General features: G+C 37.2%; 2 protein-coding genes across 4 annotated transcripts; both read right to left on the bottom strand.

Moving 5' to 3' along the window:
* Positions 1 to 21: 21 nt before the first annotated feature.
* On the bottom strand, positions 22 to 1,070 carry LOC119983523 (putative calcium-binding protein CML19). Its single transcript, XM_038827184.1, has one exon. The coding sequence runs from the start codon at positions 637 to 639 to the stop codon at positions 211 to 213; it is 429 nt and encodes a 142-aa protein (XP_038683112.1). The 5' UTR covers positions 640 to 1,070; the 3' UTR covers positions 22 to 210.
* Positions 1,071 to 3,155: 2,085 nt separating this feature from the next.
* LOC119984222 (ribonuclease J) lies at positions 3,156 to 14,991 on the bottom strand. Of its 3 annotated transcripts, none has more exons than XM_038828068.1 (17): positions 14,626 to 14,991; positions 13,812 to 14,040; positions 13,391 to 13,514; positions 12,458 to 12,514; positions 11,946 to 12,137; positions 11,794 to 11,871; positions 10,438 to 10,620; positions 10,201 to 10,281; positions 9,384 to 9,449; positions 9,177 to 9,269; positions 8,113 to 8,238; positions 7,499 to 7,612; positions 6,294 to 6,389; positions 6,119 to 6,216; positions 5,599 to 6,047; positions 4,195 to 4,622; positions 3,156 to 3,717 (listed from the first exon to the last, which is right to left on the bottom strand). In XM_038828068.1, exons 1-17 carry the CDS (start codon positions 14,771 to 14,773, stop codon positions 3,625 to 3,627), a joined length of 2,655 nt encoding a protein of 884 aa, XP_038683996.1. In that variant the 5' UTR covers positions 14,774 to 14,991; the 3' UTR covers positions 3,156 to 3,624. The 3 variants fall into 3 exon arrangements, with proteins under 3 accessions (XP_038683996.1, XP_038683994.1, XP_038683997.1); XM_038828066.1 differs by having other exon boundaries at positions 4,195 to 4,625; positions 14,626 to 14,988; XM_038828069.1 differs by lacking the exon at positions 14,626 to 14,991 and having other exon boundaries at positions 4,195 to 4,625; positions 13,405 to 13,514; positions 13,812 to 13,952.
* Positions 14,992 to 15,912: the final 921 nt, after the last annotated feature.

Genomic DNA, 15,912 nt, shown 5'->3' with positions numbered 1-15,912 from the left:
ACCTAAAACTGCACCTACAAATAGAGTTTTCCAGAGTTTTTTTTTTTTCTTGGCAAGAGTTCGATAAATAAGATACAAGGGTATACAGAGAATCAAATTTCTATAAAGGGAAATAATGCAGTGAATACATGAAAAAACATACATATATGTATATATAATCCGGTGACACAAAGAATGAATAAAATTCCTACATAAAAAATTACATGCATATCACTGCATCATTTCTTTAAATTCTAGAAAGCTAAGCACTCCATCCCCATTGAGATCAAACCGATTAATCATGACCCTACATTCATCAATTGACCTTGACTCACCAAGTCTGCTAAGCATTCTCTTGAGGCTTTTGGGTGTAATATACTCACAGACATCTGTGTCAATATACATCCCGAAAGCCTCTCTCAATTCCCTCAACTTCTCTTCCTCTCCTACTGCTTCCATCAACCCAACAAGATCCTCCATATCCAGCAACCCATCTCCATCCGAATCCAAAGACTTTATCATAAATTCAGCTTCTTCCATCATCATCTCTTCACCCACCATCACGCCTAGCCGTTTGCTTAGCTCCCTTGCACAAATCTTTCCATCACAATTTTCATCAAAGTAGCGAAAAATGCGTTCGAATTCTCCACTTCTCATCATATCTTTGTCTAAACTTGGGAACAGAAGTTGTACACAGATGGAGTCTCTGTTAGCCGATAGGTATTTGTGTTAAAGTTATTTTGCTATATGATTCGAATGGGAAGAGATGCCATATATATATTTCGAGGGGGAATTGGCGCGTTTGAGGTGTTGGAAGTGACCATCCAAGATGGTAGGAAGAAGTTGCTTACGGCTTTCGAATGTAAGAAACAAAGGAAAAAGAGAGTAAAAAAGAGTTCAAAGAAGAAGAAAATGTTACGAAAGAGAATAAATAGTGGGCTGAGGACACGACACGGGAGTTGGGTCAATATCTGGAACGTGCGACAGAAGCAACAAAACTTGATTCTTATTAATATTTTTCTACTTAAACGTACGGTCAACAACAGCCGTAAGACACGTTTCAAGACAACAAATAGGGCTTTACGTGTGTATTGGCGGCTGTATATAGATTATCTAATTCCTCATATTATTTTTGGGTTTAATGTATATATAGGTCACTAACAGATACCCTATTTACAATTAGGTCACCCAAAATTTTTTTTTTCAAATTGGATCACTCAATGTTCTAATTTTAAGCAATTAGTTATGGTCAATTGAGCTCTGAAATTTCCTGAGGTATCAGTTTATTGTCTAGGTGGACCAAAAACGTGGATAAAAAACTCATTTTGAAGAAAAATTTGAAAAAAACAAGGGTATTTTTTCGACCTTTTAGTTATCCGCGAGACTGCTTCTTCGTGAGTTCGTATGAAAAGAAAATCGCACCGAGAAAGAAGGGGATTTCCCCGTTCGTGCCAAGGAAAGAATTCTTCCTTCGCCCCTGAAAGGTATTCGTGAACAACTGCAGACCAGAAATGGAAATCCAACATTGAGGTCACTCGTCTCCACCTCCAACATTCAACACAACCCAACAAATTTCAAGCAAGAAAAGCTCTTCAAGATCCAACAAAACCCAACAATTTCCAGCAAGAAAAGCTCTTCAAGATCCAACAAAACCCAAGGGAAGCGAGAATGAGAGGAGTCTCTTCTATTCAGCAAGGGGAGTCATCTACTCTGCCAAGGCAAGAATCGAAGACTACGGCTTGGTGATCTTTGGTGATTGGTGGGATGCAGGTTAAGAGAGAGAATTGAGGCGGAAAGAGGGGACAAAAATAGATTTAGGTTTTCAATTTTTTTTTATCTTGATGACATTTTTTTAATTTTAAAAATATGTGGAGTTGCCACATCAGCATCATTGTGGTACATAAACTGACATCTCAACAAATTCTGGCTACCAATTGATCGGAATTAGACCCTCGACTTAATTGGTTAAAATTGAAACATTAAATGACCCAATTTGAAAATTTTTTTCTTTTGAGTAACCTAGATGCAAATGAAGGTATTTTTCAGTGATCTATATGCACTAAACCCTTCTTTTTTTTTCTTCTTTTTTTTCCTTTTTGGAATATAGAATGAAATGGACTTTCTAGCTGTACATATGGGCTTTCTTACTTTCAACTGCTGTAGAAGAATCCCAGAAGACCCGCAGCAATAATTTAAGCGTATGTTCTATGCCTACGAAAAAAACCAGATACATCCTATAAGGACAATGTTAAATCTCTATTTTGTGACCCCAAAAGACCCCTAAATCTCTATGATATTAAAATAGTCATTGATTAAAAATACACATGTAACGCTCCCTTCATATTCAACACTCCACAAAGAGTCTTTTAGGGGACACTTTTTGGGATCTTAATGCAAGGAAAAAACACCATATTCAATCAGAGGTATACAACAAATGTATGACGAATCGTAGAAGAAAAAATCATTAAAATGCTCCAACCTCGGATAAAAGGCCCCAACAGCCCAACTCCACCATCAGCTCAAACTCAGGACCATTTGTTTCGGCAAACAAATCAAGACCCACGAGTCCACGATTAAACACGGGGCTCTCCAACCCAACTGATCTAGGCCCTATTATAAATCCTACGAAACTACCGTCTTTTAGGATTCAGTTTTGTCATAGGGAGAACACCGACAGAGCTTAATTGTCTTCTATGATTTAAGTTTTTGTGATGGGGAGAACAGTGGTACTTTAACCCCTAACCCCGTGGTTAGATAAATAGACTTTGCTACCAACACCAGGGGGCGGTTCCCGTCAAGGGGCAAGGGTGTACCATCTTTTGGACTCTCTGTTGCGCACTAACCGACTCACAATGGAGAAGCCATCTTTCCTCCAACGAGACTTTTATCATTTATTGAAAGTTGAAACTGAACGAGAAAGTAACATCTTCAAAACAACAAAGTTACATCTAAAGTGATAATTCATAACTACATTGCACTCTTATTGATACCTATCGTCCATCGCGGTGACCGCCTCAATTTAGCAAAAGCCTCTCGAACTGTCCATTTTCGTTAACAGCTCTTCCGAATTATTCCCTTTTTTGTTATGTAGGTATCTATTTGAAACATATACTTAAAAAGAGACAAACTGACATTCCCAAGATCAACAATCCTGTTAATAGACCACAGGATGAATATGAGCTAAAAAGGAAAAGCCTTCTCGGAGATTTCTTTTTTTAAAAAAAAATTCATAAATCTGGCTTCCAGCCCAATTCAAGATGAAGCTTATGCTATTAAAAATTAAGTGTACAATAAATAAAGAAAATATGGAAAGAGAATTACCTCCATAACCACTCTGCCCAAGCTAGGGTATCAGCAATCCGATGAACCATTATATAGAGAAACTCTATTCCTACGAAGCTAATCCATTTCTTATCTGACATTTCTGATGGTCAATTTCACAGAAGGGCTTCATGAATCATGACCCCATGTTTGGGGCTCTTCTCATCTGACTGGAAACCTTCCATGCAATGAGTCTACAATACAATTATAATGTCACCTATATTCGTCCATTTGCTCGTTGTCATTCAGAAGTGACTTGGAAAGAAAGAAATGCCATTGAAATGCCTCCCCGGAGAAGAGACTTCATGTTGCTTCCTCTTCTAATCATTTTGTTGCCATTGCATCGTAATCAGTGAAAATTTTATGCATATCTTCAAAATATGGCCAATTTTTCACGACTTCACCACCTTTTGTTTCCTGTTCACAGATGCAGCAATTGGTAAAAAGCATTTTAAGCACAAGGAACATACTGGGGTTAGCACCCCAGCTGAGTGGTACCCACCCCACCCAATGACCATAAGGTCAGGGGCTTAAAGCCGCACCCCAAATCATGCCCACAAAATAAAGTATGTTGAACATCCATATACCATACAAACTCATCCAGGCAGACTGCCAGAGAGCCAGTCAAATTCCCATAAGCAACAAGAACGAACTTAAGGGCATGCACATATTCAAATCTCTTCATATTTTTGTAAATATGTTGAAAAGTTTTTTCACAGTAAATATATTGAGGTCGATTAAAAAGAAACACCCAGACACACACATGCATGCTGTTTATACATACATATATGCAATTAATCTAAGGTTGAAAATAAATTTCAGTTTATCTACCACTCTCATTTAAGTGTTGCTTTACCAAAAGCCAATTCAAAATGTCAAAGTAGAGAGACAAACCTCATATTTCTGAACCAGAGAAGCCCATAGAGATTTGCACTGCCCTGGACTCCGAGTGATACCATCACCAATCATGTTTGAAGATATCTCTTCCCAAAGAGCCATTCTCCCCTTCACAGTTTGAAATTGGCTATGCAATTCTCCACGTAGTTCGATTAGCCTCTTAACCTCCTCAGGTTTCCATTTGTTTCGTTTCACAGGCTTGGAAGACTTTGGGCTAGATTTTTCCATCTCAGTGGATTCGTCTGACGTATGTTCATCTTGAGGAACCGAACCAAAATTACTCTCTGTTGATTGATTGAGTTGCGATGGTGAAATAAATGAGTTCCAGAAATCATCTGAATCCTCGACATTGGAAGATAGACTTCCTCCCAATTTAGTACTTGAAGTGTCTTCCTCAGGTAGTAGTCTGTCATCTTCTATACTCTCTGCTGCATTGATAAGGAGGGAAGAATACAGGTAAATGATGCTTCAAATTATAATCAACAAGACAATCCTTATGTAAGCTAAAGGGAACTTTTGCTGAGTCAGTGCTGCCTAGGATTGTCTTGCGGACTCGGCACCCATTTAAAAAGCCGATTTGTCTGTACATGTGTGTTTGAGTAGAAAAGAGCACTTTTAGTAGTAGAAAACCTAACCAAGTGGAAACTTTCAGAAGCAAGTTTCAAAATTACTAACATCTGCAGAACCACAAACTTAAGTTTGAGACGATTATCTAGTACTATTCCCAAGCTGTTTTCATTGTCTTCAAAAGCTACTTTGAGAGCAAATGCAGTCATTAGGTGAAAGTGAGCAAATATAGACAACCGAGATCATAAACTCCTGTTTCAAAAGAGGTAACTGCCATGCCTGAACAATGATCAACAAATTAAAACACAAACATCTAAAAGCACAGGAGAGAGAGTTGCTATGGGCGGCACGGTTTTAACTGATCTCAGAAATCCTTTGTACAAAGAGGCAGATCCAGCATACTCAAACATGAAGCCTACAACTGAGCCACTGGAATGATTAGAAAATCAGACATTGTTTTGGGAAACTTTTCTGTTATAAAATAACTTGGGTTGAAATTAAGCACATCATCCTCATCATGCGAGCCTTTATCCCAAAAGTCTGGGGTCGACTACATGAGTCGGAGAAAACCAATAATAAAATTAAGCACATGTCTGCTACATAATTACTTAGCTAAATGTTGTCTTCATTTCATTTCATTATTGGTTTTCTTCTATTTTCAGTATTTTGAATGCAGAGAACCACTCACAATTCACCCCATCATGTTGACTTCTTGAATTAATGAAGCATAAGCTCACACACACAGAACAAGTCTATACACACAAGACATAGTACTCACTCAGCACGCTCATTCGCAAAAAGACAGACACCAAGATCAAGATTGAGAGAGCGAACCTTTCAGACTTTGTTGTGAAGTCTCTGGCAAGTTTATATGGCCGTTGCCTTCTAACTGCACCTTGTTTGAATGTATTCTCTTTGAATGTGCATCAACCACTTTTCTCAGTGTTGGCATGCCAAAATCAGCATGTAAATTACCAGATAGCCTTGCACTGAGCTCATCAGAAAGAACACCCACCGGGCTTTCGACAGCAATGGCAATGACTTCAGGCCTCTTACCACTGTACTTCCTTACCATTTTCCTCAATACTTCAGAAACAGATTTTTCCATGTGGGCCACAGGACAGTTCACGGGACAGCTTGAAAGTGCTGCATGGGCAGCTTTGTAGAGTGCATCTAAAAGCTTCCCTTTATCAAGCCATAAGCAACGTGTAGTGATTCTTATCTTTCCTTTTATCACATTGTCAATTACACTGTCTCCATTTTGAGGACGTAATATTTCCATGCTGTAATAGAATGTTAAGATGTCATCATATCATATAGAGTCATATGTCATTTACAAGTCAAAAGTATCTACCTGACAATGATAATGCCGTCAGATGCAATTCTTAGTCTCTCATCAATGCAAAGTTCAGATGATGTGCCAAATGCTTTATCTCCATCATTATACATCAACTGAAACACAAGAGAAGGCATTATCTCTCAAATAACTTTTTGCAATATGCCAACAAAAACTTTTTGGAGTCACAAACCTGCAAATTCTCCTTCCCAAGGGAAATAAAACCATTAGAGAGAACTCTTCTGTTCCTCAAGTGAGAAACCCCAAGCATCTCCCCATTCTTTATAACCTGATTGCAGCACATGATCGTTTCATTCTAATGTAGCGTATAATTGAAACTCATATCAAGAAATTGGGTGGCATAAAATAGAAACATTTCATTAAAATTTTCTCAAAATACACAATCTCCTTCAAAAACTTAACACTTGATTTCATCTATGCATGCAATGCACCAACACTACTGAGAGCACAATTTTTCGATCTTTAGCAATAAATTATATTGTTCAACATAAAGAGACAGGATAACCTGTCAAACCATGCAACAAGTAGCAAAAGCCTCATATTGTAAGTATGCTATTCCAGAGAGGGTCTGCCTTTAGTGTGTATAAACATTGAGTCCGTTCTTACTCAGATGAAGTGGCTGAATTTATATTAGTTATAGTGAAGCATGAGGACATCTCATATGCTACTAAAAAAGGCCAAACTTCACAGTTATGGCTTTTAGATCTGTTTAGACGGTATATATTGAAGATTCACCATTAGTAATAGCTTAAGCTTTTAGGATAAGTGGTGTTTCAAAAGATCTAAAGAAAGATGTCAATTGTTGCATCTATTAATTAGAAAACATTATCATTTCCCCTACAGTGATATAAAAACTAAGTTTGTGCTTCCAGAATTGCCTACCCCAAACCTAAGGAAAACAAATAGAAACACACAGCTCAACAAAAAGGTCGATTACACTAATCATTCTTTCCCAACTAAATCATTCATCCAACAATCAGATTTAGTATTAAAAATAATTTTCCAATTATTAGAAGAATTTACCCAACAATATAGCTACCTTTCCTTTTGGGAAAGGCGAAAGCATATTCACAGGATTCAACCAATGTACTCACCCTCACCACAGCTTAATAGAAGGATGAGATAACAATCAGCTACAAGGCCATTAGGAGAAATGGCTCTTTAAAGTACTATATAACCAATCGCAATAACATAAAGGTAACATCAAGACATTAACAAACAGAACATAGGCGCTTCAAATATGCAATCACATGAGAATGTCTAATTAAGTACTGATATGCACTAAATTTCAGGGGAAAAGAGTAATGGCTCTGTATTATCATGAGAATATCGCGCCTATGTATAACATGAATTACAACGATGAAATCAAGAACTCACAGTGGTGTGTCGAATGCCAGTTGATTTCCCAAGCAATTCATGCTCTTTCAAGAACAAAAGTTCTCCATGTATGGGCAAAAAATGTTGCGGCTTCACAATCCTAAGTACTTCCTCCTACCAGAAAATATGCATATAACTAGATCATAACTTGTCCAATTTTATACAATATGAAGAAGATACATATGAGTCAAAGAAATACTGATTAAGAAGAAGTAATCATCAAGAAGTAATCATCAAGAAGTAAATAATTGGTGAGGCTTTACTAGATCTCCCATACACAATCATATTTAGTCTTTATTCTTTAATAGAAAAAAAGCTTCTAAAAGTGGAAAAACAATCATAATTTAGTCTTAAGAGAAAAATAGCTTCTGAAAGTGGAAAAAACAATCATAAAAAAGAACATAGGTCATAGGTGCCTCTTGTCTCTTCCAGATGGCAACAAGTAAATCCCACACAAAGTGATTTTACAATGTCATAAGACTTGCAATAAATCAAAAGTGTAGACTTTCACCTTTTTTTCACATTTCCAAAGACAATCTCAGCAGATGGGGGAAAACAAGAAGGTCAATTAAGATAGAAATTGATATTTTGAACAGGAACGAAACAAATCTTACCAGCTCTCCACGATATGCATGACCAGATGTGTGCAGCCCCTCATTCTTACCCATCACTATGGTTGATCCAATCTCTGAGATTCGGTTAAGCATTTTCATCACCCGAGATTCATTACCAGGAATAACCTAAAGGTGATCAATGGACAATGAAACAAGAATAATATCTCAACGCTTCAACATTATTTTGGCAAGAAACAGTGACGTAGCCAATGCAAAAATTATATTGCAAAAAAGATTCGACTTCAGCACCTCTCTAAACCCAGGGGTAAAGCTGGCAAAAGTTTCAATAGATCAACTGCAGCATTTATCAACAGCACATGAAAACAAGATTATTTCTAGAAGCTGAAGTTAGGAGTTTTACGATTCAACCTTCCCTAGAATATGGACATAACCAAGAAGGTCCAAAAGTCAAAACATGCTTCCTTTTACGAGCTGTAAAGTAGGTGGGAATGACTGGGACCAAACATATTTCTGTAGAAGTCATAATCTTGTACAAAATTCCCATTACCATAGGTAATCAATATATTAAAATCTTGTCCAGTTTTTCTCCATCGAAATTACTCTGGCCTTACTTGCTTTTGGAATATATATGTTCAACCGCATATTCTTCTCCACAAAAAACTTGTCAAAAAAAAAGAGAAAACAAGAACAACACCCAGTGATAAGGTTCATTGTTGGCATTATGGAATTGGAAAGGCTCTTTCCATGGTTTGGAACTATGATGCCTAAGTTGCTATGGAAAAACTTTAACAATTTGCAAACGTGTGCCCTTAATAAAAAAAGAAGCACTATCGCAGATTGAACTATTATACATGCTATCTAGTACATGGGAATAGCAGGACTTGGAAACAGGTATACAAAATGCAGCCTGCCATGAGATGATTTGCACATTACAGACCACAATGCGCATGATTAGCTTATCAAGAATTGAAATAAAAACAAATATTCAAAGGATGAAACAACATCAATACTGAACTCATTGTCACAACTCACAAGCTAATCATTACGAAAAAACATACATTGTTTGCCTAAGAAGACATGCAATGTATATGTAATTTTATTACCTTAGCCGAATATAAAACGACATCTTCCTTGCTCAGCTTGAAAGCATGACTACTTCCACAGGATGCGAGATTCAGGGCAGCACGTGGTTCTGCCTGACAAATAAGGCATGAATCATGCTAGCTAATTGGTGCAAAAGGAAAAAGGATAATTGTATGACAGCTAATCAAATTTCTACTAAGGAAATCAAGTGGATTGACTTGACTCACTTGTGATCCAGTAGTGACAATTAGTAAATCCTTTGGAGCATAGGCATCCATATCTTCAACTTTCACCTACACAATATTAGAAGAACAAAAAATATAACCTATCATGAGATCAAAAAAATATATCAATAAGGAGAAGGCCAGATTAAACATCGTTGCTTATCTTTGAACTCATATTCATACCAAATAGGCAACAAGAGTCGCAAAAAGTAACATAATGCTAAGCTGAAGCCTCTGAAAAATGCCAATATGAGCTAGACCTCAGTCATAACACAGCTTCCACAAGACAATTACAAAGTAGAAATTTGCATGTGTAAAAGAATCTAATGTGTGAAACCAGTAAAATGTCAAATTAATGCTTGTAAGCTTGCCTGGAATGTTCTTCCAGGCGACAAGATTATGTGAAGACAGCGCAGACTAAGCACTTGTTGTGACTTCTAAACCTTTACAATGACCGTTTTGTAAAATAAAAAATGAAAAAAAAAATCCCTCGCTGGGTAAATGTCAGAAACGGATGCTGCTGGTGGTATTGGGGGTTGGACTCTGACAAGTAGGAAGAGGTGAAAGACTGGTAAAATGGACCAAACAAAAGCAATTCAATTTAGTTTTAGATTTTCTAAAATGCCAGTTCTAATTTTCAATTCACTTCAAAATTTAAACTAACCAAACTAGTCATGCACCATCCCTTCCCCCACCGCCAAAGGAGCCAAGATTCTCACATTAGCCACTAAATATTTTTAATATTTCAAACAGAAACAAAAAGAGGAGTGAAAGGAAGAAAAATTGCAAAGGAAAAGATAACAGAAAACTACACACTTACCAGAGTTGAAGGATCAATTGGTGACTTTCCATCTTTCCAAGCTGCATCCAGATAAGTCCTTAAGGACATCCCAACAAATACCTGATATGACAAACAAATTATCATGACGTTATAACACATATTGTCCACAATATTCCAGATTGCCAACACACTCTAGAGTCCGTTACCAGAGAATTCGAAAAAAAAAAAAAAAAAAAAAAAAAAAAAAAAAAAAAAAAAAAAAAAAAAAAACCATACCAACTTTCTGCCAGTTATATCAGCAGCCTTTTTCACACTTCCCAACCGAAAAATATTTGATGCAAACTGAGTTGTAATAACCCTTCCTTTCACAGCTGAAACATGCCTCAATAATGCATCTGCCACCACAGTTTCACTAATTGTTCTTCCAGGTGAAAGTACATTTGTTGAGTCACTCATCATCTGAAAAAAGATGTGCACTGATTGAGTTTTGAGTTCAACTTTGCTAGTTTAAATTCAGCACAATACAATTTGTTGAAGCAGTCAATAGATACATTTGGCCATCTAATGTCAGCTCAACACAAATTATCAGAGAGCATTAACGCCAAGTAGTTGAACTGTTGAAGTTGGCTACATAAATCCCAACAGTACAATCTATCTAAGCATATCCACAGTATGATTCTAACTATGATTGTCCACATATTTTTGCCGCTCTTCATCCTTTCCCTTTCATAAAAATAAATTACAGTGAATGAGCTTCTCCCTGCTAACTGTCTCTGGCTTGCCCTTGCAAAGGTCTCCATTGTAAATTGGCAAAACATAACTTCTTGTTACCATCTCCAATTTTGCGTGTATATTAATTGTCCTACCATATTTCTTAGCACAGTAAAGTACTCATGAAAGGCCACACTCGTGAAGGGCCAAGTTAACTTTTAACAGCTATTTGAGGAGAAAGGCTGCATTGATGCAGCCATGTGCACTGAGATGCCTTTTTCTAGAACATGAACTTAACAGGAAACAAGGCCTAAAACATAGGAATCTCAAAAGGTCCCAAGGGATCGAATAGGACATAAGTATATTGTTCAAACAATATTGTTCATCTACAGTCTTATTTTCTTCAATGAAAAATCCATGTTTGAATAAATGAGAAGAGATAGGCTCAAGTTACAAGATTCATAATAGTCTCCCATTTAAGATAGCCTTTGTCTTACACATAAATGCATACAACAAGGGTTACTTATCAAGAATAAAGGAGGGTACCATAAAAGATAAAGAGGATACATTGCTTCAAAGGACCCATTCAGAAACAATTGAGTAATATCAATATGACTAAAGTGAATAAATGAATAATTTCCCCTAATGTGAAATATCCTTTTCATAAAGGAGGCCATTGTAAAAACCTTGTTGATCCCAAATGACCGACTGATAAAAAAAAATGAAAATGGCATTGGAAAGCACACTACGTCAAAGAACCAATTGACATTCCTTCACTTGATTCAATTTTTTTGCACAACCAAATGGAACCCATCTTAATAACTAAGTTGACCCCAATCTCTTCAAGAAGTTAAACTCATTAAACTGCTTTACATAAGTCTGTCAAGGTATATGTATGACTCACACATTTACAAGACTTACCAATGACACCCCTTCTTTGGAGAGTTCCTCAAGAGCTTCACGATCAAAAGCTTTCCCATCCAAAGGTGATTCATCAATCTGTTAAATGGAAAACCATTTAAGAAGCTTTAAAAAATAGGAGAAAAAATAATACATAAGAAAACATTTCTTACCTTCCAGTCCCCAGTATGAAGAATTGTACCATCAGCACAGCGAAGAACCATTCCACAGCAATCAGGAATAGAATGGGTCACCCTTATAGGTTCTATTTCAAATGGTCCAGCCATAAATCTCTTCTTCGTTTTGAACACCTTAAGTCTTGATGGAGCGAAGATCCCATGCTCCTTTAACCGCTTTTTAATAAGCTGTTGACAGAAGAACAAGCTAAGTATCTTGCTGGAGCACAGCAACCATAATCAAGAAACAATCTTATTAGATAATGGTAAAGAAAAAACATTATGTCGTATAACTTGAACATATTTCATGAATCCATGGACTCTCTAATATGAAAAATTTGCACACCAGGTAGTATCATTGTTGGCCAAGATACATGAATTTTGCGAATAATTGGACAGGTCACGATCAACATGAGCATCTTATATACAAACATTGGTGTACGAGTATGCCATCCATACTTTGACATAACCATACTGAAGTGAAGTGAGATTGTAATTAAAACAAGTACCTCCATCGTGAAGGATGATGCATATATTGGTGTGCGGGAGTCCAAAGCAGGGATTACCTGCCAACGATAAAACCAGTTACCACTACTAGTAGAAAAATTAAAGAAAAATATTAAAAGAACAAACATATATAAAAAAATAAAATACAGGTTCATCACATTTGAAATCAAACAACATTTTATTCCACGGTATGATAAGAAACCAGCTTGTGGTTGTAGGACCAGAGCCACCACAATATCAATGAAGGAAAAAAAATCTGGAAATAATATAGACATTACAATATAGGGTAAGGGGGAAATCATTAGATAAGGCTGTCATCCTCCTTTCATTTCCTCAGTAAATAAGAATGCTCTAAACACCAAACAAGGAGGTAAACTTGACGGAGAAAGGATGCATACAAGTGATATCTTTTGGGCAAAAGGGGAAAATTTAGGAATTAAAAGAAAGATCATTGAAAGCTAAAAAACAGATAGAAAACTTCCAATCACTGCCATCCATTCTCACCAAATTATTTGAGAAACACATCCAAAAAAGAACTTGTTTACTCAATTATAATTCAATTTTTGTTTCCATTCTGATAAGAGTTTGGGATAAGTCTTGCAAATAGAAAGTAAATTTTAATCTGAATGCTGTACTGGAAATCAGAGTAACAGGGATGACATAAATTAAGAATCAATTGAAGGTTAGTGGCCAGGCCATAACATGCGTAAGATGTTAACCCAATAGCCATGGAACCAACTCTTTCAGTAAACTGGAAGTGCTGCTGCCTCATTGTCCTCCCAATCTACCAATCATAAAATATGATGAACCACTAAATTTATACCATATTAAAAGCAAAGGAGAAACTCCATAAACCTGACAATCTTGTAGATGTGTATTTAATCTGGCCAATTCAAATTAAAATGGAACTTCCAAGAAGTAGATGGAAACTTTACCCAAGGCAACGCACCAATGTGATCTTCGTGTCCATGTGTTATAACAACCGCTTCAATTTTGTGGCTCCATCTTTTCAGAAATGTGGTGTCAGGTATAATCTTCTGGACTCCAATTTCATCGTAGCTGAATTACAAGCCACACATATTTAACAAGGTCACCACATAAAAAGTGAACATGAAATGCTTAAGTAGAAACCCGTCAGAAATATGATTGATAAGTTGGGGAAAGGTGCCAGTATATATCTTGTTAGCCAATGCAAGCATGTAAGGGGACTGAACTCTAATTAACACAATCCTTTGGACAACCTTTTTTAGTATCACAAGACCAATTAATTCTTCAGGGGATGGGAAAATGCTTGGCAGAAACCCACCAATAATAACAAGACAGAATCCGTCAGTAAGACGATGGCCAAATACTTACTCTGGGAACATGACTCCAGCATCTATGAGAATATAGCGGTCATAGTTTCCAACAAGCATGCAATTCATACCAATTTCACCCAGCCCGCCAATTGGAAGAACACGAAGTGGCGGACCATTAGTTCCCTCATAAAACTGTTCCATTTTGCGTTGAGTAGCATCGTCCATACTCTTTCGAGCACCTTCCATTCTTCCTGGTCCTTTTCTTGGCACTTTAGAAACACGTGTACCTATGAGAGTAGATGACTTAACAAATTAAGTTTCAAATATACACATCGCACTTAAAACATGAATGTTAATAAGAATCCAGGAAGAAAAACGTACTTGAAAAGGAAGTTCAAGTAGAGACTTGTATAACGGCATAAAAATTAAATTAATTAAACATTACATACAGTCCATGTTTGATGAGCTAACAAGAAATATGCTGTAAAGAACATGATAACACCGAATGTAGAAATCATCCAAAAGTTCATGCATAGTTAATAAGATATTAGATTGATAATTTCAACAACCATATGGCGCTATATTATTTGCGTTCAATCTGTTCACCATCAGACGCGGTAAAACCAAATAAACCAATTAACAAAGTTCTATGTTCTTCACTATCGCGGTCTCAATCACTCCAAAACCATCACTGACACAACTAACTACCAGAAGCTATTTCCCTCCTTGAAAATCAAATATATCCATGCTTCACCGTTGTTTTTCGTTTCGTTTTTGTGCGTTACCTTCATTATTTCAGCAACCAAAAGTAACGCTAAGAAGCTCCATCAAAACACTTTAAAAGTAAAAAAAAGATGCACATAGAAACATACCTATCGGAGTAGAAATAGGGGGAGGAGAAGGTGAATGAGAAGAAGAAGAAGGAGATGAGCCAAGCGAGCATAAAACGGAACGCGCTCTAGGGTTTTGCCAGCACGAGATAATGTAAGGGCACGGCGAGAGAGAAGCAAAAGCCGCCATTCTGTTCGGAGCCTCAGACCTACGGCGCCGACCACGAGAAGCTAAGGACAGAGAGAAAAAGAAGCTCCAGAAACCCCCCAACTACACGTATCGCGTGAGAGAAGCCCTAGAAATTGGTGTGAATTTTTTTATAGAGGAAGAGTGATCGAGCTCTGGACAGGAGCGGGAAACTGAGATAGAGTGAGAAGGTGGATTTTGTGCAAGAAATATCTTGCTTATCATCTTGAGAAGGAAACGAAAAGAGATTGAGTAGCCATCGCACGTGCCCTTCAAAGTTTCCATTTCCCACACGAAATAAGTAAAAAATATTTGGTTTCTCACACAATCGGAAAAATATTTGGCTTAAGATTCCATTATAAGTGACCGTTAGTGCAATAGTTTCTAATTAATAAATAGTATCCGGCTGGATTGGGACTCTATGTAAAATGGACCGTTTGTGCAAAAGTTTCCAATTTTCAACGTAGAAGCAATCATTTCAAGTACAATCCTCACTATCAACAATATGTGACCTAGAGAATAGGAGATAACCTAGTTGGTCTGGTTATCTGTCCAAGACCTTGAGGTTCAGGGTTCTATTCTCACCAGGGGGTTTGGGATTTGGGTAGTTTTCCATTCACTGTGGTGGCATTCATGCCCCTCGGGCATGACTTAGCGTGTGTGTGGCCTGTGGGCCTTTAGAGAATAGGAGATAACCTAGTTGGTCTAGTTATCTGTCCAAGACCTTGAGGTTCAGGGTTCTATTCTCACCAGGGGGTTTGGGATTTGGGTAGTTTTCCATCCACTGTGGTGGCTTTCATGCCCCTCGGGCATGACTTAGCGTGTGTGTGGCCTGTGGGCCTTCAAAAAAAAAAAATATATGACCTAGTGAGAATGGGAGTTGGTCAGGTTGTCTGCCTAGAACCTTGAAGTTTAGGGTTATATTCTCACCAGAGGGTTTGGAATTTGAATAGTTTTTCATCTGTTGTGGTGGCCTTCATGCCCCTTGGGCATGGCTTAGCGTGTGTGGCCTGTGGGCATTTAAAAAAAACAAAACAAAAAGATGTGACTTAGTTAGTAATTGCCGACTGAATTAGATTGTGTATCGAACATCGATTTGAGCCACAAACATATTTTTCTGTGATATTTTTTAAAAATATATA

This window comes from Tripterygium wilfordii, chromosome 18, assembly GCF_013401445.1.
Source record: "Tripterygium wilfordii isolate XIE 37 chromosome 18, ASM1340144v1, whole genome shotgun sequence".
Lineage (NCBI taxonomy): Eukaryota > Viridiplantae > Streptophyta > Magnoliopsida > Celastrales > Celastraceae > Tripterygium > Tripterygium wilfordii.
The sequence above is the reverse complement of the archived record's forward strand: the minus strand, read 5'-3'. Positions and strand labels throughout refer to the sequence as shown.

Coding starts and splice junctions, on each gene's coding strand:
- LOC119983523 (XM_038827184.1), bottom strand. CDS start 639: ATGATGAGAAGTGGAGAATTCGAACGCATTTTTCGCTACTTTGATGAA.
- LOC119984222 (XM_038828066.1), bottom strand. CDS start 14,773: ATGGCGGCTTTTGCTTCTCTCTCGCCGTGCCCTTACATTATCTCGTGC. Junction 13,515..13,811: donor GCTGGAGTCATGTTCCCAGA/GTAAGTATTTGG, acceptor CTTGTAATTCAG/CTACGATGAAATTGGAGTCC. Junction 7,613..8,112: donor ATGCATATCGTGGAGAGCTG/GTAAGATTTGTT, acceptor ATTTTCTGGTAG/GAGGAAGTACTTAGGATTGT.